General features: G+C 46.3%; 1 protein-coding gene across 1 annotated transcript in view; it reads right to left on the bottom strand.

Annotated features, from left to right (window-relative positions):
• The window catches only part of LOC105719037 (fer-1-like protein 4), a 43,721-nt gene that overhangs the window by 5,675 nt on the left and 20,705 nt on the right, over window positions 1-17,341 (bottom strand). Inside the window, 13 exon segments of the mRNA XM_064382350.1 lie at window positions 390-560; window positions 750-877; window positions 10,803-10,919; window positions 11,017-11,154; window positions 11,232-11,332; window positions 11,422-11,464; window positions 12,615-12,746; window positions 12,835-12,893; window positions 13,024-13,258; window positions 16,133-16,294; window positions 16,389-16,505; window positions 16,933-17,106; window positions 17,202-17,336. Coding sequence (XP_064238420.1) covers window positions 390-560; window positions 750-877; window positions 10,803-10,919; window positions 11,017-11,154; window positions 11,232-11,332; window positions 11,422-11,464; window positions 12,615-12,746; window positions 12,835-12,893; window positions 13,024-13,258; window positions 16,133-16,294; window positions 16,389-16,505; window positions 16,933-17,106; window positions 17,202-17,336 — 1,712 coding nt within the window.

Consider the following 17,341-nt stretch of genomic DNA (forward strand, 5'->3'; position numbering starts at 1 on the left):
GTCTCTACTAAAAATACAAAAATTAGCTGAGCATGGTGGCCCATACCTGTAATCCCAGCTACTCAAGAGGGTAAGGCAGGAGAATCGCTTGAACCCAGGAGGCAGAGGTTGCAGTGAGCCAAGATTGCACCCCTGCACTCCAGCCTGGGTGACAGAGTGAGACTCCGTCTCAAAAAATAAATAAAAAAGAGGTCAAGTGACATTCATTACAAGATCCCAACTCCCAAGCCCAAGTCTTGACCACTGAGCTATGTCTTGGTTGGCAGTGGCAGGGATGGGAAGGTCCCCTTCCTTGAAATCATAGGATCTGGAGACACAAAAGGGAATGTGAGCTTGAATGTATTTGGCCAGAAACTTAGAACAGCTCCTGTGGGCCCTGCTGGACTCACAAGTCATACAGGGAGGCCAGCCCACAGTTTGCTCTGTGGTGGCTATAGAATCGATTTTCCAGATCAATGTGGGTCTCCCCGATGAGGTCATCAGAACCCACGAGGTCATGATCAAATACGGCCACCGTCATCTCCGTCTCAGCTGGGAGAGAGATGCTTAACTCCAGGATCCTGGCAAGGAGGGAGAGGGGCTGAGGTCACTTCCATGCCCCAGGAAGTGGTCTGGGGAGGGGTGGGGGTGTCAGCCGCTCCCGTCCATTCCCCTGCCATCTCTAGGCCAGCAGCCACAAGGCCACAGAGCTGGATGGTCAAGTTGTTCCCCCAGCTACCCCGTTCCCACCCCACAGGGCCCAGCCTCACTCTCCAAAGATGGCGTTGAGCTGCTTGGGGATATAGCGCTCCTTGGTGTCCTGCCGCTCCCGGCCAGTGCTCACCACCACATAAGGGTCTGCTTTGCCGTTGGGGTCTGAAGGAGCCAGGTTGGTAGCCTAGGGGAACAGCATGGAGTGAAATTGAGAGAAACGTCATTACGATAACCCAGGGTTACCCTTGTCGGACCTAATTTCCTATTGAGTGTAAGCAGGACGTTATCAAGGAGAGATCTCCCACTACGAGGAGTTAATGGAGAAGTTGGACAAGATGATTTTTATTTTCAATTAGTTATGAAATAGTTAAGACATACAAATAGGTATAAAAGAAAAGTACAATGAAACAAAGTATTTTTAAAGATGTATAAGGGACTTACTATTCAACTCCTAACTTTCTATATGGTTTGCATTTTATTTTTTAATTTATTATTTCTTTTAAATAGAGATGGGGGTTTCACTATGTTGCCCAGGCTGGTCTCAAACTCCTGGCCTCAAGCAGTCCTCCTGCTTTGGTCTCCCAAAGTGCTGGGATTACCGGCATGAGCCACCATGCCTGGCTTCCTTCATTGTTTGATAATCATTTTTCTTCTTTTGAAATTATATCCTGTGTAGAGCCAGGCATGGTAGCTCACACTTGTAATTCCAGCACTTTAGGAGGTCGAGGCAGGTGGATCACTTGCTGTGGTCAGGAGTTTGAGACCAGCCTGGCCATCATGGTGAAACCCCATCTCTACTAAAAATACAAAAATTAGCCAGGGGTGGTGGTGTGCCTGTAATCTCAGCTACCCAGAAGGCTAAGGCAAGAGAATCGCTTGAACCTGGGAGGCGGAGATTGCAGTGAGCTGAGATCATGACACTGTACTCTTGCCTGGGCGACAGAACCAGACCGTCTCAAAAACAAAAGAAAAGAAAAGAAAAAGAAAAAAATTATATCCTGTGTAGTTTCTCCCCTCCCCACCCCACTTTTCTTTTTGTGGAGACAGGGGTCTTGCTATGTTGCCCAGGCTGGTGCTGAACTCCTGGCCTCAAATGATTTTCCCACCTCAGCCTCCCAAAGTGCTGGGATTACACTGTGTGGGCCACCACACCTCCAGCCCTGTATAGTTTCTTGACTGAAAGCTGTTTGGTGATTAATTTTTTCAACAGTTGTTTTCCTAAAGAGGTCTTTCAAGGGACATGAATGAACCTGGAAACCATCATTCTCAGCAAACTGACACAAGAACACAAAATCAAACACTGCATGTTCTCACTCATAGGTGGGTGTTGAACAATGAGAACACATGGACACAGGGAGGGGAGCACTATACACTGGGGTCTGTTGGGGGGAAATAGGGGAGGGACAGCGCGGGGTGGGGAGTTGGGGAGAGATAGCGTGGGGAGAAATGCCACAAATAGGTGAAGGGGAGGAAGGCAGCAAATCACACTGCCACGTATGCACCTATGCAACAATCTTGCATGTTCTTCACATGTACCCCAAAACCTAAAATGCAATTAAAAAAAAAAAAGGTCTTCCATTTTTTCTCTTTCTTGAATGAGTATTTCCTGGGACACACAATTCAAGGGTGCTAGTTATTTTTCTCTGGGTGCTTTGAATATATTATTCTATTTTTCTGCCAGCACTTTTGGTTGCTGTAGAGAAGTTGATAGGCTGTCATTCCGTTGTAGTAATCTGTTTTCTCTCTGATTACCTTTCCATCTTTTTTATTTAGAGATTGGATCTCATTCTCTTGCCCAGTCTGGTCTCGAGAACTCCTGGCCTCAAGCAATCCTGCCACCTCAGCCTTCTGAGTAGTTGGGATTACAGGCATGAGCCACTGTGCCAACTTGTCTTTTTGCTTTTTGATATTTACATTTTCCATAGCACTTATGCCTTTTTTTTTCTTTTTGAGACAGAGTCTCACTCTGTTGCCCAGGTTGGAGTGCAGTGGCACAATCTCAGCTCATTGCAACCTCTACCACTTCAAGCGATTCTCCTGCCTCAGCCTCCTGAGTTGCCGGGATTACAGGCACGTGCCACAAAACCTAGGTAATTTTTGTATTATTAGTAGAGACAGTTTCACCATGCTGGCCAAGCTGGTCTCGAACTCCTGACCTCAGGGGACCCGCCTGCTTTGGCCTTCCAAAATGCCAGGATTACAGGTGTGAGCCACCGCACCAGGCCGCATTTATGCCTTTCTAGCCACTGTAACATTTACTTATTTTGTTAACGTTTGCTTCTCCTACTAGAATGCAAGCTTCACAAAGGCAAAGCTTTTTTTTCTCCTAGTGATTACATATTAATTTTATTATTTGAAATCTCTTTCCTCTCTTGTCCTGTCCAAATCCTAGTTAGGGATACTCAGTCAAGCCTTCATTTCCTGTGCCGGACAGCCTTGGTGGTTCACACCTATAATCCCAGCGCTTTGGGAGGCTAAGACAGGCAGGAACTCAGGAGTTCGAGAGCAGCTTGGGCAACATGGCAAAACCCTGTCTCTACTAAAAAATAGAAAAAATTAGCTGGGCATGGTGGCATGCGCCTCTAATCCCAGCTATTTCAGGGGCTGAGGTGGGAGGATCCCTTGAGCCCGGGAGGTCAGGCTGCAGTGAGCCATGATCATGTCACTGCACCCCACCCTGGACAACAGAGCAAGACCGTCTCAAAACAAAAAACAAAAACAAAAAAAACCCCACAAATTTACTACAAAGCTACAGTAATAAAGGAGTATGGTAGGGGTATAAACATAGATCAGTGGAACAGAATTGAGAGTCCAGTCAATCAATTTTCAACAAAGGTACCTAGATCATTCAATGGGAAAAGAACCATCTCTCCAACAAATGGAGCTGAGACAACTGGACAGTCACATTCGAAAGTATGAAGTCAGACCCTCACCTCACACTATATACAAAAACTAACCTCGAATGGATCACAGGCTTAAATGTGAGAGCCAAGCAAAAGTCGTCATGACCTTCGATTTTGCAAAGGTTTCTTAGATATGACCAAAAAGCACAGTCAATAAAAGAAAAAAAACAAGCCGGGCGCGGTGGCTCATGCCTGTAATCCCAGCACTTTGGGAGGCCGAGGTGGGTGGATCAAGAGATCGAGACCATCCCGGTCAACATGGTGAAACCCCGTTTCTACTAAAAATACAAAAAATTAGCTGGGCACGGTGGTGCATGCCTGTAATCTCAGCTACTCAGGAGGCTGAGGCAGGAGAATTTCCTGAACCCAGGAGGTGGAGGTTGCGGTGAGCTGAGATCGCGCCATTGCACTCCAGCCTGGGTAACAAGAGCGAAACTCCGTCTCAAAAAAAGAAAAAAAACAGATACATTGGACTTCATCAAAACTAAAACCTTTTATGCTTCAAAGGACATTATCAATAGAGTGAAAAGACAACCTAGAAAGTGAAAGAAAATATCTGCAAGCTATAAGAATCTGGTAGCCAGAACATACAAAGAACTCCTGGCTGGGCGTGGTGGCTCACGCCTGTAATCTTAGCACTTTGGGAGGCTAAGGTGGGTGGATCACCTGAGGTCAGGAGTTCAAGACCAGCCTGGCCATCATGGTGAAACCCCATCTTAAAAAAAAAAAAGAACTCCTACAACTCAGCAACAAAACAACAATCAATCTAACTTTAAAATGGTCAAAGGACTTTGACACATCTCCAAGATACACAAAGGTCTAAAAAGCACATGAAGACTGATCAGTGTCATTAGCCACTAGGAAACAAAACCACAATGAGATACTAGTACTTCACACCCACTAAAATGACCTTAATTTTTTTTTTTTTTTTGAGATGAAATCTTGCTCTTCTATTGCCCAGGCTGGAGTGCAGGGGCACAATCTCGGCTTACTGCAACCTCCAACACCCGGATTCAAGCGTCTCCTGCCTCAGCCTCCTGAGTAGTTGGGATTACAGGTGCTTGCCACCATGCCCAACTAATTTTTATATTTTTAGTAGACAAGTTTTCACCATGTTGGTCAGGCTGGTCTCAAACTCCTGACCTCATGATCTACCCACCTTGGCCTCCCAAAGTGCTGGGATTACAGGCATGAGCCACCACAGTGGGCTGAGCTTAATTTTTTTGAAAGGACAATAAAGGCTGGGCACGGTGGCTCATGTCTGTAATCCCAGCACTTTGGGAGGCCAAGGCAGGCAGATTACAAGGTCAAGAGTTCAAGACCAGCCTGGTCAATAGAGTCAAACCCCGTCTCTACTAAAAATACAAAAAAATAGCCAGGCATGGTGGCATGCTCCTGTAATCCCAGCTACTCTGGAGGCTGAGGCAGGAGAATTTCTTGAACCCAGGAGGCAGAGGTTGCAGTGAGCCAAGACCACACCACAGCACTCCCACCTGGGCAACAGAGTGAGACTCTGTCTCAAAAACAAAAACAAAAACAAAAAAAACTGGATGTGTGGTGAAGGGATTGGGGCGAGATTTGTGGATCTAATGAAGATACAGCTTAGACTGCAGACTGGAGAACCAAGGGATAAGACAGCTGGGAGGAACTCTCCTGGAGTTAAAACAAATATCAAACAGTAACCTCAGAAAGCATTCACTGGAAAGAGCCATCATTTGATTAGATTCATTTCTAGAGGATTTTATGCTCCCAGGGTACTACTGCAAACAATTGAGCAATCAGTGGAGCTTCAGAGGGTGTGGTCATAGAAAAGAATGCAGGAGGGCCCTATAGTACCACTGCCATCCTTGGGTGACAGTGGCATGTCCAAAGCTGCACCCCAGAGTAGCAGCATCAGTGACCTAACACGGGATGGGAAATAGACTTCACTAAAATTATCCAGCCAGTCACTAAATAAATAAGCAAATAAGAAGAAACCCCAGTACCCAGAGTTGCTACCATATATTACCTAAAATACCATTTCCAACAAAAAATTATGAGGCATGCAAAGTAATAGAAAAATTATTTTTCCATCCACCCCGCAAAAAAGGAGGTAACAGAAAATGCCTATGAGAGCAACCCAATGTTGAATTTAACAGGAAAGTATTTCAAAGTAGCCAGTGTAAATATGTACACAGAACTGAAGGAAAGCTTGATTAGAGAAGGAAGGTATGATGATGACATTGCATCAAATAGAGAATATCAATAAAGAGATACACATTTTTTAAAAAGAACCAAATGAAAATTTTGGAGTGGAAAAGTACAATAACTGAAATTTAAAATTCACTAGAGAGGCTCCATAGATTTGAATTAACAAAAGAAAGAATTGGCAGACTTGAAGCTGGATCAAAAGCAATTATGCAAGCCGAAGAATAAAGAGAAAAAAGAAAAATGAAATAGAGCCTCAAACAAATGTGGACCACCATTAAGTGCACCAACATTCACATAATGGGAGCATTAGGAGGAGACAGAGGGCTAAGTGGTGTGGCTCACGCCTGTAATCACAACACTTCAGGTGGCCAAGGCAGGTGGATCATTTGAGGTCAGGAGTTCGAAACCAGCCTGGTCAACACGGTGAAACCCCATCTTGAAAATTAGCCAGGCATGCTGGTGCGTGCTTATAGTCCCAGCTACTCTGGGGGCTGGGCTGGGAGAATCGCTTGAACCCAGATGGCCGAGGTTGCAGTGAGCCGAGACTGTGCCATTGCACTACAGCCTGGGCAACAAGAGCAAAACTCCATCTCAAAAAAAAAAAAAGGCAAGAGAGAGAAAATAAGGAAAAAAATGGCTGAATATCCAGTACTATCATTACTTTTTTTGTTTTTGTTTTTGTTCTTTGAGACGTCGCTCTTGTCGCCCAGGCTGGAGTGCAATGGTGTGATCTTGGTTCACTGCAACCTCTGCCTCCTGGGTTCAAGTGATTTTCTTGCCTCAGCCTCCCAAGTAGCTGGGATTACAGGCACCTGCCCCACCACGCCCGGCTAATTTTTGTGTTTTTAGTAGAGACAGGTTTCACCATGTTGGCCAGACTGGTCTTAAACTCCTGACCTCAGGTCATCTGCCACCCAAAGTGATGGGATTACAGGCATGAGCCACCGTGCCCGGCCCACCACTCACCTTCTTTACATTAGGAGTCTCTTTAGTTTCTCATTAATCCTTCCTGTATTTCTGTTTTATATGCATTTTCCTGTATCATTTTCTTTCCTACCTGAGAGTAGCTTACGGTAGATACTCTTTCACACTTTACCGTTTTCACTTTATAGTATGTCCTGGAAATTGCTCCATTTAAGTTCACAGAGATCGTCCTAATTCTGTTGTACATAGTAAACATAGCACTTCATTGTGTGGATGTACCGTAGTTTATTCAGCCTCTCTCCTATGTATGGGAATTCAGTAGGATTTTATTTTTTATTATTATTTTTTTTTAGAGATGGGGTTTCACCATGTTGACCAGGATGGTCTCTATCTCCTGACCTCGTGATCCGCCCTCCTCAGCCTCCCAAAGTGCTGGGATTACAGGCATGAGCCACCACGCCCGGCCTAAGATTTTATTTTATTTATTATTTTTATTTTCTTGAGACTGGGTCTTAAAAAAAAAGCCTGTTGCCTAGGCTGAAGTACAGTTGCATGATCTCAGCTCATAGCAGCCTCAACCTCCCATGCTCAAGTGATCCTCCCACCTCAGCTTCCTAAGTAGCTGGGACTATAGGTGTGTGCCATCATGCCCAGCTAATTTTATTTTTTGTAAAGATAGGGTCTCACTATGTTGCCCAGGCTGGTCTTGAACTCTTGAGCTCAAATAGTCTTCCTGCCTTGGCCTCCCAAAATGTAAGGATTACACTGTGAGGCACCACATCCAGCCTAAGATTTTATTACTGTTATTTTCTGAAACAGGGCCTCACTTTGTTGCCCAGGCTGGAGTGTAACATGTCTCACTGCAGCCTCGACCTCCCAGGCTCAAGTGATCCTCCCACCTCAGCCTCCCAAGCAGCCAGGACTACAGGTATGTGCCACCACGCCTGGCTAATAATTTTTTTATTTTTTGTAGAGACAGGGTTTTGCTGTATTGCCCAAGCTGGTCTTGAACTCCTGAGCTCAAGCAATCTGCCCTCCTCAGCTTCCCCAAGTGCTAGGATTACAGGTGTAAGCCACCAAGCCTGGCTAAGATTTTATTTTTAATGGTCTTTCATTGAAAATTTTTTTATTTGGTTATTTCCAAATAACCACTGAGTCATTTTTGATAACCTTTTATTCTCTGCTTCTGAAATATTTTAAATTACATTCTTTAAAATGTTTTTTTGAGACAGTCTCGCTCTGTCGTCAGGCTGGAGTGCAGTGGCATGATCTCAGTTTACTGCAACCTCCACCTCCTGGGTTCAAGCAATTCTCCTGCCTCGGCCTCCCAAGTAGCTGGGATTACAGGCATGTGCCACCACGCCCAGCTAATTTTTGTATTTTTAGTAAAGATGAGGTTTCACCATGTTGGCATGGATGGTCTTGATCTCTGATCTCTTGACCTCATGATCCCAAAGTGCTGGGATTACAGAAGTGAGCCGCCACGCCCAGCCACATTCTTTCATATATTTTTATATATCTTTATAAAGACGAGGGTCTCAAGGCCAGGGGCAGTGGCTCATGCCTGTAATCCCAGCTACTCATGAGGCTGAGGCAGGAGAATTGCTTGAATCCGGGAGGCGGAGGTTGCAGTAAGCCGAGATCCTGCCTTTGCATTCCAGCCTGGGCAACAAGAGTGAAACTCCGTTTCAAAAAAAACAAAAAAATGTTGGGGGTCTCACTGTGTTACCCAGGATGGTCTTGAACTCCTGGGTTCAAGCAATCCTCCTGCCTTGGCTTCCCAAAGTGCTGGGATTATAGACAGGAGCCACAGCACTCAGGCTGTTCTACATTCTAATATTTGAAAATTCTAACATTCAAAGCCCTTCAATGTCTAATTCTCTTTTGTGCTGTCTTCTGACAAATTTTCCTGGTAGATTTTCTCGAGTAGTTTATAATTTTATATTTTGAGCCCATATTTGGTTATTTAAATCTGTGGAACCTGTGAAACCAGATTTGGAAACACTTTGAGCCAATCTGCCCGCTTTGAGTTTTCTGGACTAAGCAGATATATGAATTCAATCCATGTGAAGGAAAAACTCTAATAATAAATTCTAAAGACATTTCTTTTTTTCCTGTTTCTCCCAACTGGAACAGAGGCTGAGACAGACCATCTACCTGACAGGCTCCCTTCCCCAGGGCAGGGGGGATGGGGTGTCTTCTTGCCTACCTTTCACCAAGGTCTTGCTTCATGCAAGGGTCTTGCTTCTGGCTACCCAGCCTGCACAGGCTATAAGAACCTGAGGCTAGACCAGAGGCAGTGGCTCACGCCTGTAATCTCAGCACTTTGGGAGGCTGAGGCGCGTGGATCAGAGGTCAGGAGTTCAAGACCAGCCTGGCCAAGATGGTGAAACCCCATCTCTACTAAAAATACAAAAATTAGCTAGTTGTGGTAGCAGGCGCCTATAATTCCAGCTTCTCAGAAGACTGAAGCAGAGAGTTGCTTGAACCTGGAAGGCGAAGTTTGCAGTGAGCCAAGATCACGACACTGCGCTCCAGCCTGGGTGACAGAGCGGGACTCTGTCTCAAAAAAAAAAAAAAAAAAAAAAACCTGAGGCTCAGGGTCCAGTGTGGACAAACTTTCTCACTTGGGATTCTTGTTGCCTCTTCACTGGGGGCCTGTTGGGATTTCCCTTTTTATGAGCTTAGCATTCATTTAAAAGTCTATTATCTGGAATTTTTGGATGTATTTCATCAGGAAGTTATTTCAGATCATCTTATCTGCTATATTGTTAGAAGCAGAAGGTCAAGGTGACTTCCACTTCTTTCTTTCTATTTATTTTTAGAGACGGGGTTTCACCATTTTGGCCAAGCTGGTCTCGAACTCCTGACCTCAGGCAATCCGCCCATCTTGGCCTCCCAAAGTGCTGGGATTACAGGAGTGAGCCACCATGCCTGGCTATTTATTTATTTTGAGATGGAGTCTCACTCTGTTGCCCAGGCTGGAGTGCATTGGTGCGATCTCAGCTCACTGCAAACTCTGCCTCCCGGGTTCAAGTAATTCTTGTGCCTCAGCTTCCTGATTAGCTGGGATTACAGGCATGCACCACCATGCCTGGCTAATTTTTGTATTTTTAGTAGAGATGGGGTTTCACCATGTTGACCAGGCTGGTCTTGAACTCCTGACCTCAAGTGATCTGACTGCCCCGGCCTCCCAAAATGCTGGGATTACAGGCGTGAGCCATCATGCCCGACCAACTTCTACTAATTTATACACTAAGAGTATTACATTATGGTAGGACAGTGCCATAGAATGTTTCTTCAAGGCCGGGTGCAGTGGCTCATGCCTGTAATCTCAGCACTCTGGGAGGCCGAGATAGGTGGATCCCCTGAGCCCAGGAGTTTGAGGCAACATAGTCTGAGCAAAATAGTAAGACCTTGTCTCTACAAATAATTTTTTAAGAAGTAGCTGGGTGTGGTGGTGCATGCCTGTCCTCCCAGCTACTTGAGATGCTGAAGTGGGAGAACTGCTTGAGCCCAGGAGGTTGATACTGCCATGAGCCATGATTGTGTCTCTGCACTCCAGCCTGGCAGCAGAGCAAGACACTGTCTCAAATAAAAAGAGAATGTTTCTTCAAATTATGCCTTAGTCAGAATTCCTACATTTAAAACAGATAAAAATACAGCATCTGCTCTGGTGACAGGGAGTGGAGGGCGGAGCAAACCACTCATTCCCCCTTGCTCCCTGAGATATCCTCAAGAATAGTTCAAGGCCCTGCTGAACTCAGCATGAAAACTGCACCAATGGACAAAGGTAACAAGCCTTCTGAAGCCTGAGATTCAGCCCTGCCCTCATCCTAAATTGTACTCCCCATTCTACAGGACTTTAACTACGAACAGGGGTTAGGAAACCGACTCCAAATTCTGGTTCTGCCATGAGCATGCTTTATAACCCTAGGCGATCTCCTAACTTTGTGGCTAAGATTTCTCATCTGAAAAATGAAGAACCTGGACTCTGTGATCCCGAGGTTCCTCCCCAAGCCTTCCTTCTGTAGGTTTTGTGTACCTTAACTTAGCTATAGTTGGAGGCATGCCAGGGCTATGGAGACTCACCTTTACAACATACACTCTGACCAGGAGCTTGATGGGCCGGTTCTGTGGAACCCCCCGGGAGATCTGGGGCTCAGAGAACGACACTGCCTCTGATTCAGGGTAAATGAGGAAGGAGCCCTGAGTTGTGGGGAGACAGAAAAGACTCTAGTAAGATAATTGTGCTCCTGAATCCCCGCCTGGGCTCCCTGGTTCCGCTTTCCTTCCCCAAATGTACCTTGAACTTGCCCACGAGGTGTCCAGATCCTTCCTCTTCTCCCCCTCCATCCTGGCCCCCTTGCCCTCGGTACAGAGGAAACACGTTCAGCCAGTCTTCAAAGTGGTTAAACTCTTCTTCCAGAGACCTGTTGTAGATCTAAAAGGCAAGGACTTCAGTGACAGTCCGATGTCCAGAACCCAAAGGAGACTTTCCTCTCTCCAGTACCCAGTCACCTTCAGGGTGGCAATCGCTTTTTTTCGGGACACAGCACCTTTAACTTCAGCCTCACCCTGGTAGTGGGCCTCCTCAACCATAGTAATGAGGTTGACCCCATCTAGAAATAGGAAAAACGCCCCAGTCAGAAATATCTGGATGTGTAGGGGATGGGCAGATGGAACCAGAGCAAAAAGTCCGATCTCTTACCTGAATCTCTAGGATCATCCATTTCATCTTCATCAAAGTTGTGCTGAAATTAAAGAACAGATCCAGAGATTCTTCCCCATCCCCTTCAACTCCTGAGTCTACCCCCTTTTCCAAGAAAGCTGGGAAACCTTTGTTCATTCAAGTTCCAGCTGTGTATGCCACTTGCTTTTTTTTTTTGAGACGGAATTTCGCTCGATCTCGGCTCACTGTAAACCTCCACCTCCCAGGTTCAAGTGATTCTCCTACCTCAGCCTCCCAAGTAGCTGGGATTACAGGTGCCCACCACCACGCCCAGCTAACTTTTGTATTTTTAGTAGAGATGCGGTTTCACCATGTTGGCCAGGCTGGTCTTGAACTCCTGACTTCAAGTGATCTGCCTGCTTTGGCCTCCCAAAGTGCTGGGATTACAGGCATGAGCCACCATGTCCAGGCTTGAAATGATATTTTGAATATATTACTAAAATTAATTTCACCTGTTTCCTTTTACTTTCTTTAATGTGGCTATTACAAAAGTTAAAATTACATATGTGGCTCATATTATATTTCTGTTGAACAACATAGCTCTAGATAATGGAGTTAATAATACCTAGCTTCGGGCTGGGCGCGGTGGCTCATGCCTGTAATCCCAGCACTTTGGGAAGCTGAGGCAGGCGGATTATGAGATCAGGAGTTCGAGACCAGCCTGACCAACATGGTGAAACCCCACCTCTACTAAAAATACAAAAATTGGCTGGGTGTGGTGGCGTGTGCCTGTAATCCCAGCAACTAGGGAGGCAGAAGAATTGCTTGAACCTGGGAGGCAGAGGTTGCAGTGAGCTGAGATTGCGCCATTGCACTCCAGCCTGGGCAACAAGAGCAAAACTCCATCTCAAATAATAATTCCCAGCTTACAGAATTGTGAAGAAAAGATGACTACAATGAAGAACTCTGAAAAACTGTAGAGCTCCACCTTGAATGAGATCATTCTTGTTTTTGTTTGTTTTTTAAGACAGAGTCTCACTGTTGCCCAGGCTGGAGTGCAGTGGCATGATCTCGGCTCACTGGAGCCTCCACCTCCAGGTTGAAGCAATTCTCCCACCTCAGTCTCCTAAGTAGCTGGGACTACAGGCATGCGCTGCCATGCCCGGCTAAATGATCATTTATTTTACCATTTACACTCCAGCCCCGTCCCAGGGACCCTTCTCTTCCCCCACCTGCCCCTGGAGCTCCTGCACCGATGCGTAGTACTTGGACCACCAGTCGAGCTCTTCCGGATCTGGGATGTCCTCTTCCAGCTCAGGGCCTTAATTCAAGAGGCCTCCTAGGCGGAGCTTCTTCAGAGGAGGCTGAGGAAGAACAGACTTTGTCCCTTTAACCCAGTACCATCCTAAGTCCTGCCAGTCCCTTCTCCACCCAGCTCCTCTGCCCCATCACCTTCAGGAGCTGTCCAGATAGACCCGCTTCAGCCAAGATGGGATCCAGGGACTTCCGTCCTGGGAGGGGGGACATGGCAGCATGAGGAGATTAGTCAGACTCCATACCCCATCAGAGGGCCTCTGGAGCCACGTCTGCCAGGAATCAGAGGGGCCTCTGTCTGGAGCCCCGAAGGAGAAGGTTTCTCACCTTGCGGTCCCTTGGGCATCATATCCCCTGTCTCCTCTATCTCTCCTTCCTCCTCAGGAGAATCCTCATGTCCCCGAAATGTGAATCGCAGCATATGGGGGACAATGTGGGAACCCACAAGGACTGTGCGGCCAAAGGCCCGGCGCTCAATCACCAGGATGCTGAGGGGGGGCTGCAAGTGAGGCTGCTCCGGCAAGTCCTGGGGGTGGAAGAGAGGAACTGTGTCTTTGAAGACCTGGGGAAGAGGGAAAGGCAGTCACAGAGACAAGGAGGAAAAAAATACATCTACACCTGCATTCTAAGCCCCGCCGTGCCATAGCCTCACTGTGTAACCTCTGCTAAGCCTTCTCACCCTGTTTCCTGGCTAAAAAAGAGACACAATCCTGGATTCGAAAGACTGCTTTAAGTATCAAATGACATAATAGATACATAAGTACTGTGGAGCCTACAAAGTGCTGTCAGAGGCTGGGCGTGGTGGCTCATGCCTGTAATCCCAGCACTTTGAGAGGCCAAGATGGGTGGATCACCTGAGGTCAGGAATTCGAGACCAGCCTGGCCAACATGGTGACACCCCACTCTATAAAAAAACAAAAAACAAAAACAAAGTGCAGTCAGAGACTGGGCATGGTGGCTCATGCTTGTTACCCCAGCACTTTGGGAGACTGAGGCAGGCAGATTGCTTGAGCTCAGGAGTTCGAGACCAGCCTGGGCAACATGGCAAGACACCGTCTCTACCAAAAACACAAAAAAATAGCCAGGCATGGTGGTGCACACCTGTGGTCCCAGCTACTCAGGAGGCTGAGGTGGGAGGATCACTTAAGCCCAGGGGACAGAGGTTGCAGTGAGCCAAGACTGCACCACTGCACTTCAGCCTGAGTGACAGAGTGAAAGAGAGACCCTTTCTAAAATATATATATGTATACACACACACACACACACACACACACACACATACTTTATGTATATATAAATGTGTATATATATATATATATATATATATATATATATTTTTTTTTTTTTTTTTTTTTTTGGCTAGGCATGTTGGATCACACCTGTAATCCCAGCGCTTTGGAAGGCTAAGGCAAGCAGATCACTTGAGGTCAGGAGTTCAAGACCAGCCTGGCCAACATGGTGAAACCTTGTCTCTACTAAAAATACAAAAAACTAGGAATTCCGTATCTATCAATGGATCCTAAGGGAAGCAATTTTACTACTGTACTGATGGGTTTATTTTATGTATTTGTAGATATATACATATATACACATATATATGACAATTGTAGCACAAAAGAGAAAGGAAAGAATAGAGCTATACCACAGAAAAGTTTGTATATTTTACTGGAACTATATCAGAATTAATCTGAAGTAGACTGTGAAATAGTAGTATGCAAATTCTAATCCCTAGAGCAACTACTAAGTAAAAATCAACAAATTAAAATAGTACACTAATAAATATCAAAATATAGGCCAGGCACGGTGGCTTATGCCTGTAATCCCAGCACTTCGGGAGGCCAAGGTAGGTGGATTGCCTGAGCTCAGGAGTTTGTGACCAGCCCGAGCAACATGGTGAAACCCCATCTGTAGTGAAACACACAAAAAATTAGCCAGGTGTGGCAGCATGCGCCTGTAGTCCCAGCTACTCGGGAGGCTGAGGCAGGAGAATTGCTTGAACCCGGGAGGTGGAGGTTGCAATGAGCCGAGATCATGCCACTGCACTCCAGCCTGGGCAACAGAGCGAGGCTCCATCTCAAAAAAAAAAAAAATTATATATATATGTGTGTATATATATAATAAGCATCTACTTAATACAAAAGAAAGTAGTAAAAGAGGAACAATAAATACACAAGACATAGAAAACAAACAGCAAAACGGCAGATGTAAATTCAATCAATAATAGCATCAAGTGTGATCATATTAAACACCAATTATAAGACAGAGATTGCAATTGTATTAAAAAAAGAGATGCAACTCCATGCTAAGAGATACTTTTTTTTTTTTTTTAATTTGAGATAGAGTCTCGTTCTGTCTCCCAGGCTGGAGTAAAGTGGCATGATCTCGGCTCACTTCAACCTCCACCTCCTGGGTTCAAGCAATTCTCCCATCTCAGCTCCCCGAGTAGCTGGGACTACAGGTGCGTGCCACCATGCCCAGCTTATTTTTTGTATTTTTATTAGAGACAGGGTTTTGCTATGTTAGCCAGGATGGTCTCCATCTTCTGCAGAAAAGTTTGTATGTTTTACTGGAACTAAATAAGTATTAATCTGAAGTAGACTGTGAAATAGTAGTATGCTTTTTTTTTTTTAATTTGAGACAGAGTCTTGCTCTGTCACCCACGCTGGAGTTCAGTGGTGATCTGCCTGCCTTGGGCTCCCAAAGTGCTGGGATTACAGGAGTGAGCCACCATGCCCAGCCTGAGATACTCTTTAGATTCAAAGACACATAAAGGATGAAGTAAAAGTATAGGAAAAGATATATTATGCAAATAGTAACCACAGAGAGCTGGAGTAGTTATACCGCTAGAGAAAACAGACTTTAATACAAAAAATATTACTAGCAACAAAGAGATATTTTATAATGGTAAGCAGGTCAATTCATCCAGAAGATACAACAATTATAAACATATATGCACCTAACAAGAGCCTCAAAATACAAAAACTAAAAAAGTTATAGAATTGAAGAGAGAAATACACAATTCAGCAGTAATAGCTGGAGACTTCAATACCCTATTCTCAATAAGGGACAGACAGAAAATAATCAAGGAGGCTTGTTCAAGAGGTGATGTAGAGCATCAGGAATGCCTAGAGAGCACCACAAGTCCATGAATTAATCCAGGGATCAGCAAACTACAGCCCACAGACAGAGTCTGGCCTGCTGTCAGTTTTCGTAAATACTCATTTTCATATTATCTATGGCAGTTTTCATGCCATGATGGCAGAGTTGAATAGTTGCAACAGACTGGATGGCCCTCAAAGCATAAAATATTTACTATTTGGCCCTTTACAGAGAGTTTGCTGACCCTTGGATGATCTAAGATAACCAGGTAGAAAGTCACCATCCACTGCCCTCTTTCATTATTCTGCCCTCCTTGTCCCCTAGCCCATGGCCTCACCACGGTCAAATGCCTGACAAGCTCAGTGAAATTGGGGCTCTCACGGTAGCTGGCCAGGACCTCAGACTCCACACGTTGCCCAGCCACCTCCAGTACAACCTGGGGCTGCTCCACCTCGAACAGATGCACACGACCAAGGCCCCTAAGACCCCAGAACAGCACCTGGGGTCAGGAAGTGGGAGATTCAGGGGCCTGCACCGGCCAAACGGGCACCCAGATGTGGGGGAACAAGGGGGTTTTGAATGCCTGGTGCTACCTCAACACGGAACTCCCTGAGCACTGGGCACACGTTGGGTGGAAGGGACAGGCGTCCAGAGAGGGGCTCGACCAGGGGTGCCAAATCCTGGGGCTCCACATCACTGGGCACAGAGGGCTGTAGGAGGGAAAAGTTCAGAGGGCAAAGAAGAATCAGGTCAAAGGAGGGAAAGCCTAGGTGTGGGGAGGGGAAATGGAGAGGTGCTGGTGAAGTATAAATGCAGGGGAACCGGCCAAGGCTGGATTGGAGGAAGGGAGGGGGTCTGGGGAAGCAGCTGAGTGCAGGAAGGGAGGGAGGTGTCTGAGGCATGCAGGATGGCCCAACGAGGTGAACCTGACACATGAATACTTGCAATGTGCCTTGGGATCGAGTGGTCCAATGAAGTGACCTCAGGACAGAGCTGCAGTCTGTATTCTCTGGGGATAAGAGACCTAGGGGCTGGCCCTGGGACACACCCATATTTTATATTCCCTGGGGCTGGATGGCCTGATGGATTAATGAGTTGGGCTCACAGCCTGTGCCAGCCACTCCAGGGCATGCTGACCTCAAGTCGGCCACTGTAGTCCAGTTCGATGAGTTCAAAGGCGGCAATGAGCTCTCCAGCTACCCGGGGTCCCTTCCTCAGGGGGAAGAACTGCAGCTCCGGGCGTTGGTATGGCTCCTCCATCAGCTTTACCCTCGGGGGGGCCAGTGCCCTGCCCAGGAACACAGGGGGGCCCTAGGGGGAGCAGGGCAATGAAGACAAAGGGGAATGCAAGCATCAAGGGGGAAACTCCAGGCCGGGGACCCAGGGAGGGCCCAGGCCACACTCACAAACTTATTGTGGTCAAAGACATTGATGATCACTAATGGAGGCTCCTCCTGCAGGTGCTCCCTCCTCCCGTCCACGATCAACTGCTCAAATACCAAGAGTTCATCCCACAGCAGGCTCAGCGTCTGCTCCAGGACCTTGG

Source organism: Aotus nancymaae, unplaced genomic scaffold (assembly GCF_030222135.1).
Source record: "Aotus nancymaae isolate 86718 unplaced genomic scaffold, 86718_ANA_hifiasm-v0.15.2.pri h1tg000029l, whole genome shotgun sequence".
NCBI lineage: Eukaryota > Metazoa > Chordata > Mammalia > Primates > Aotidae > Aotus > Aotus nancymaae.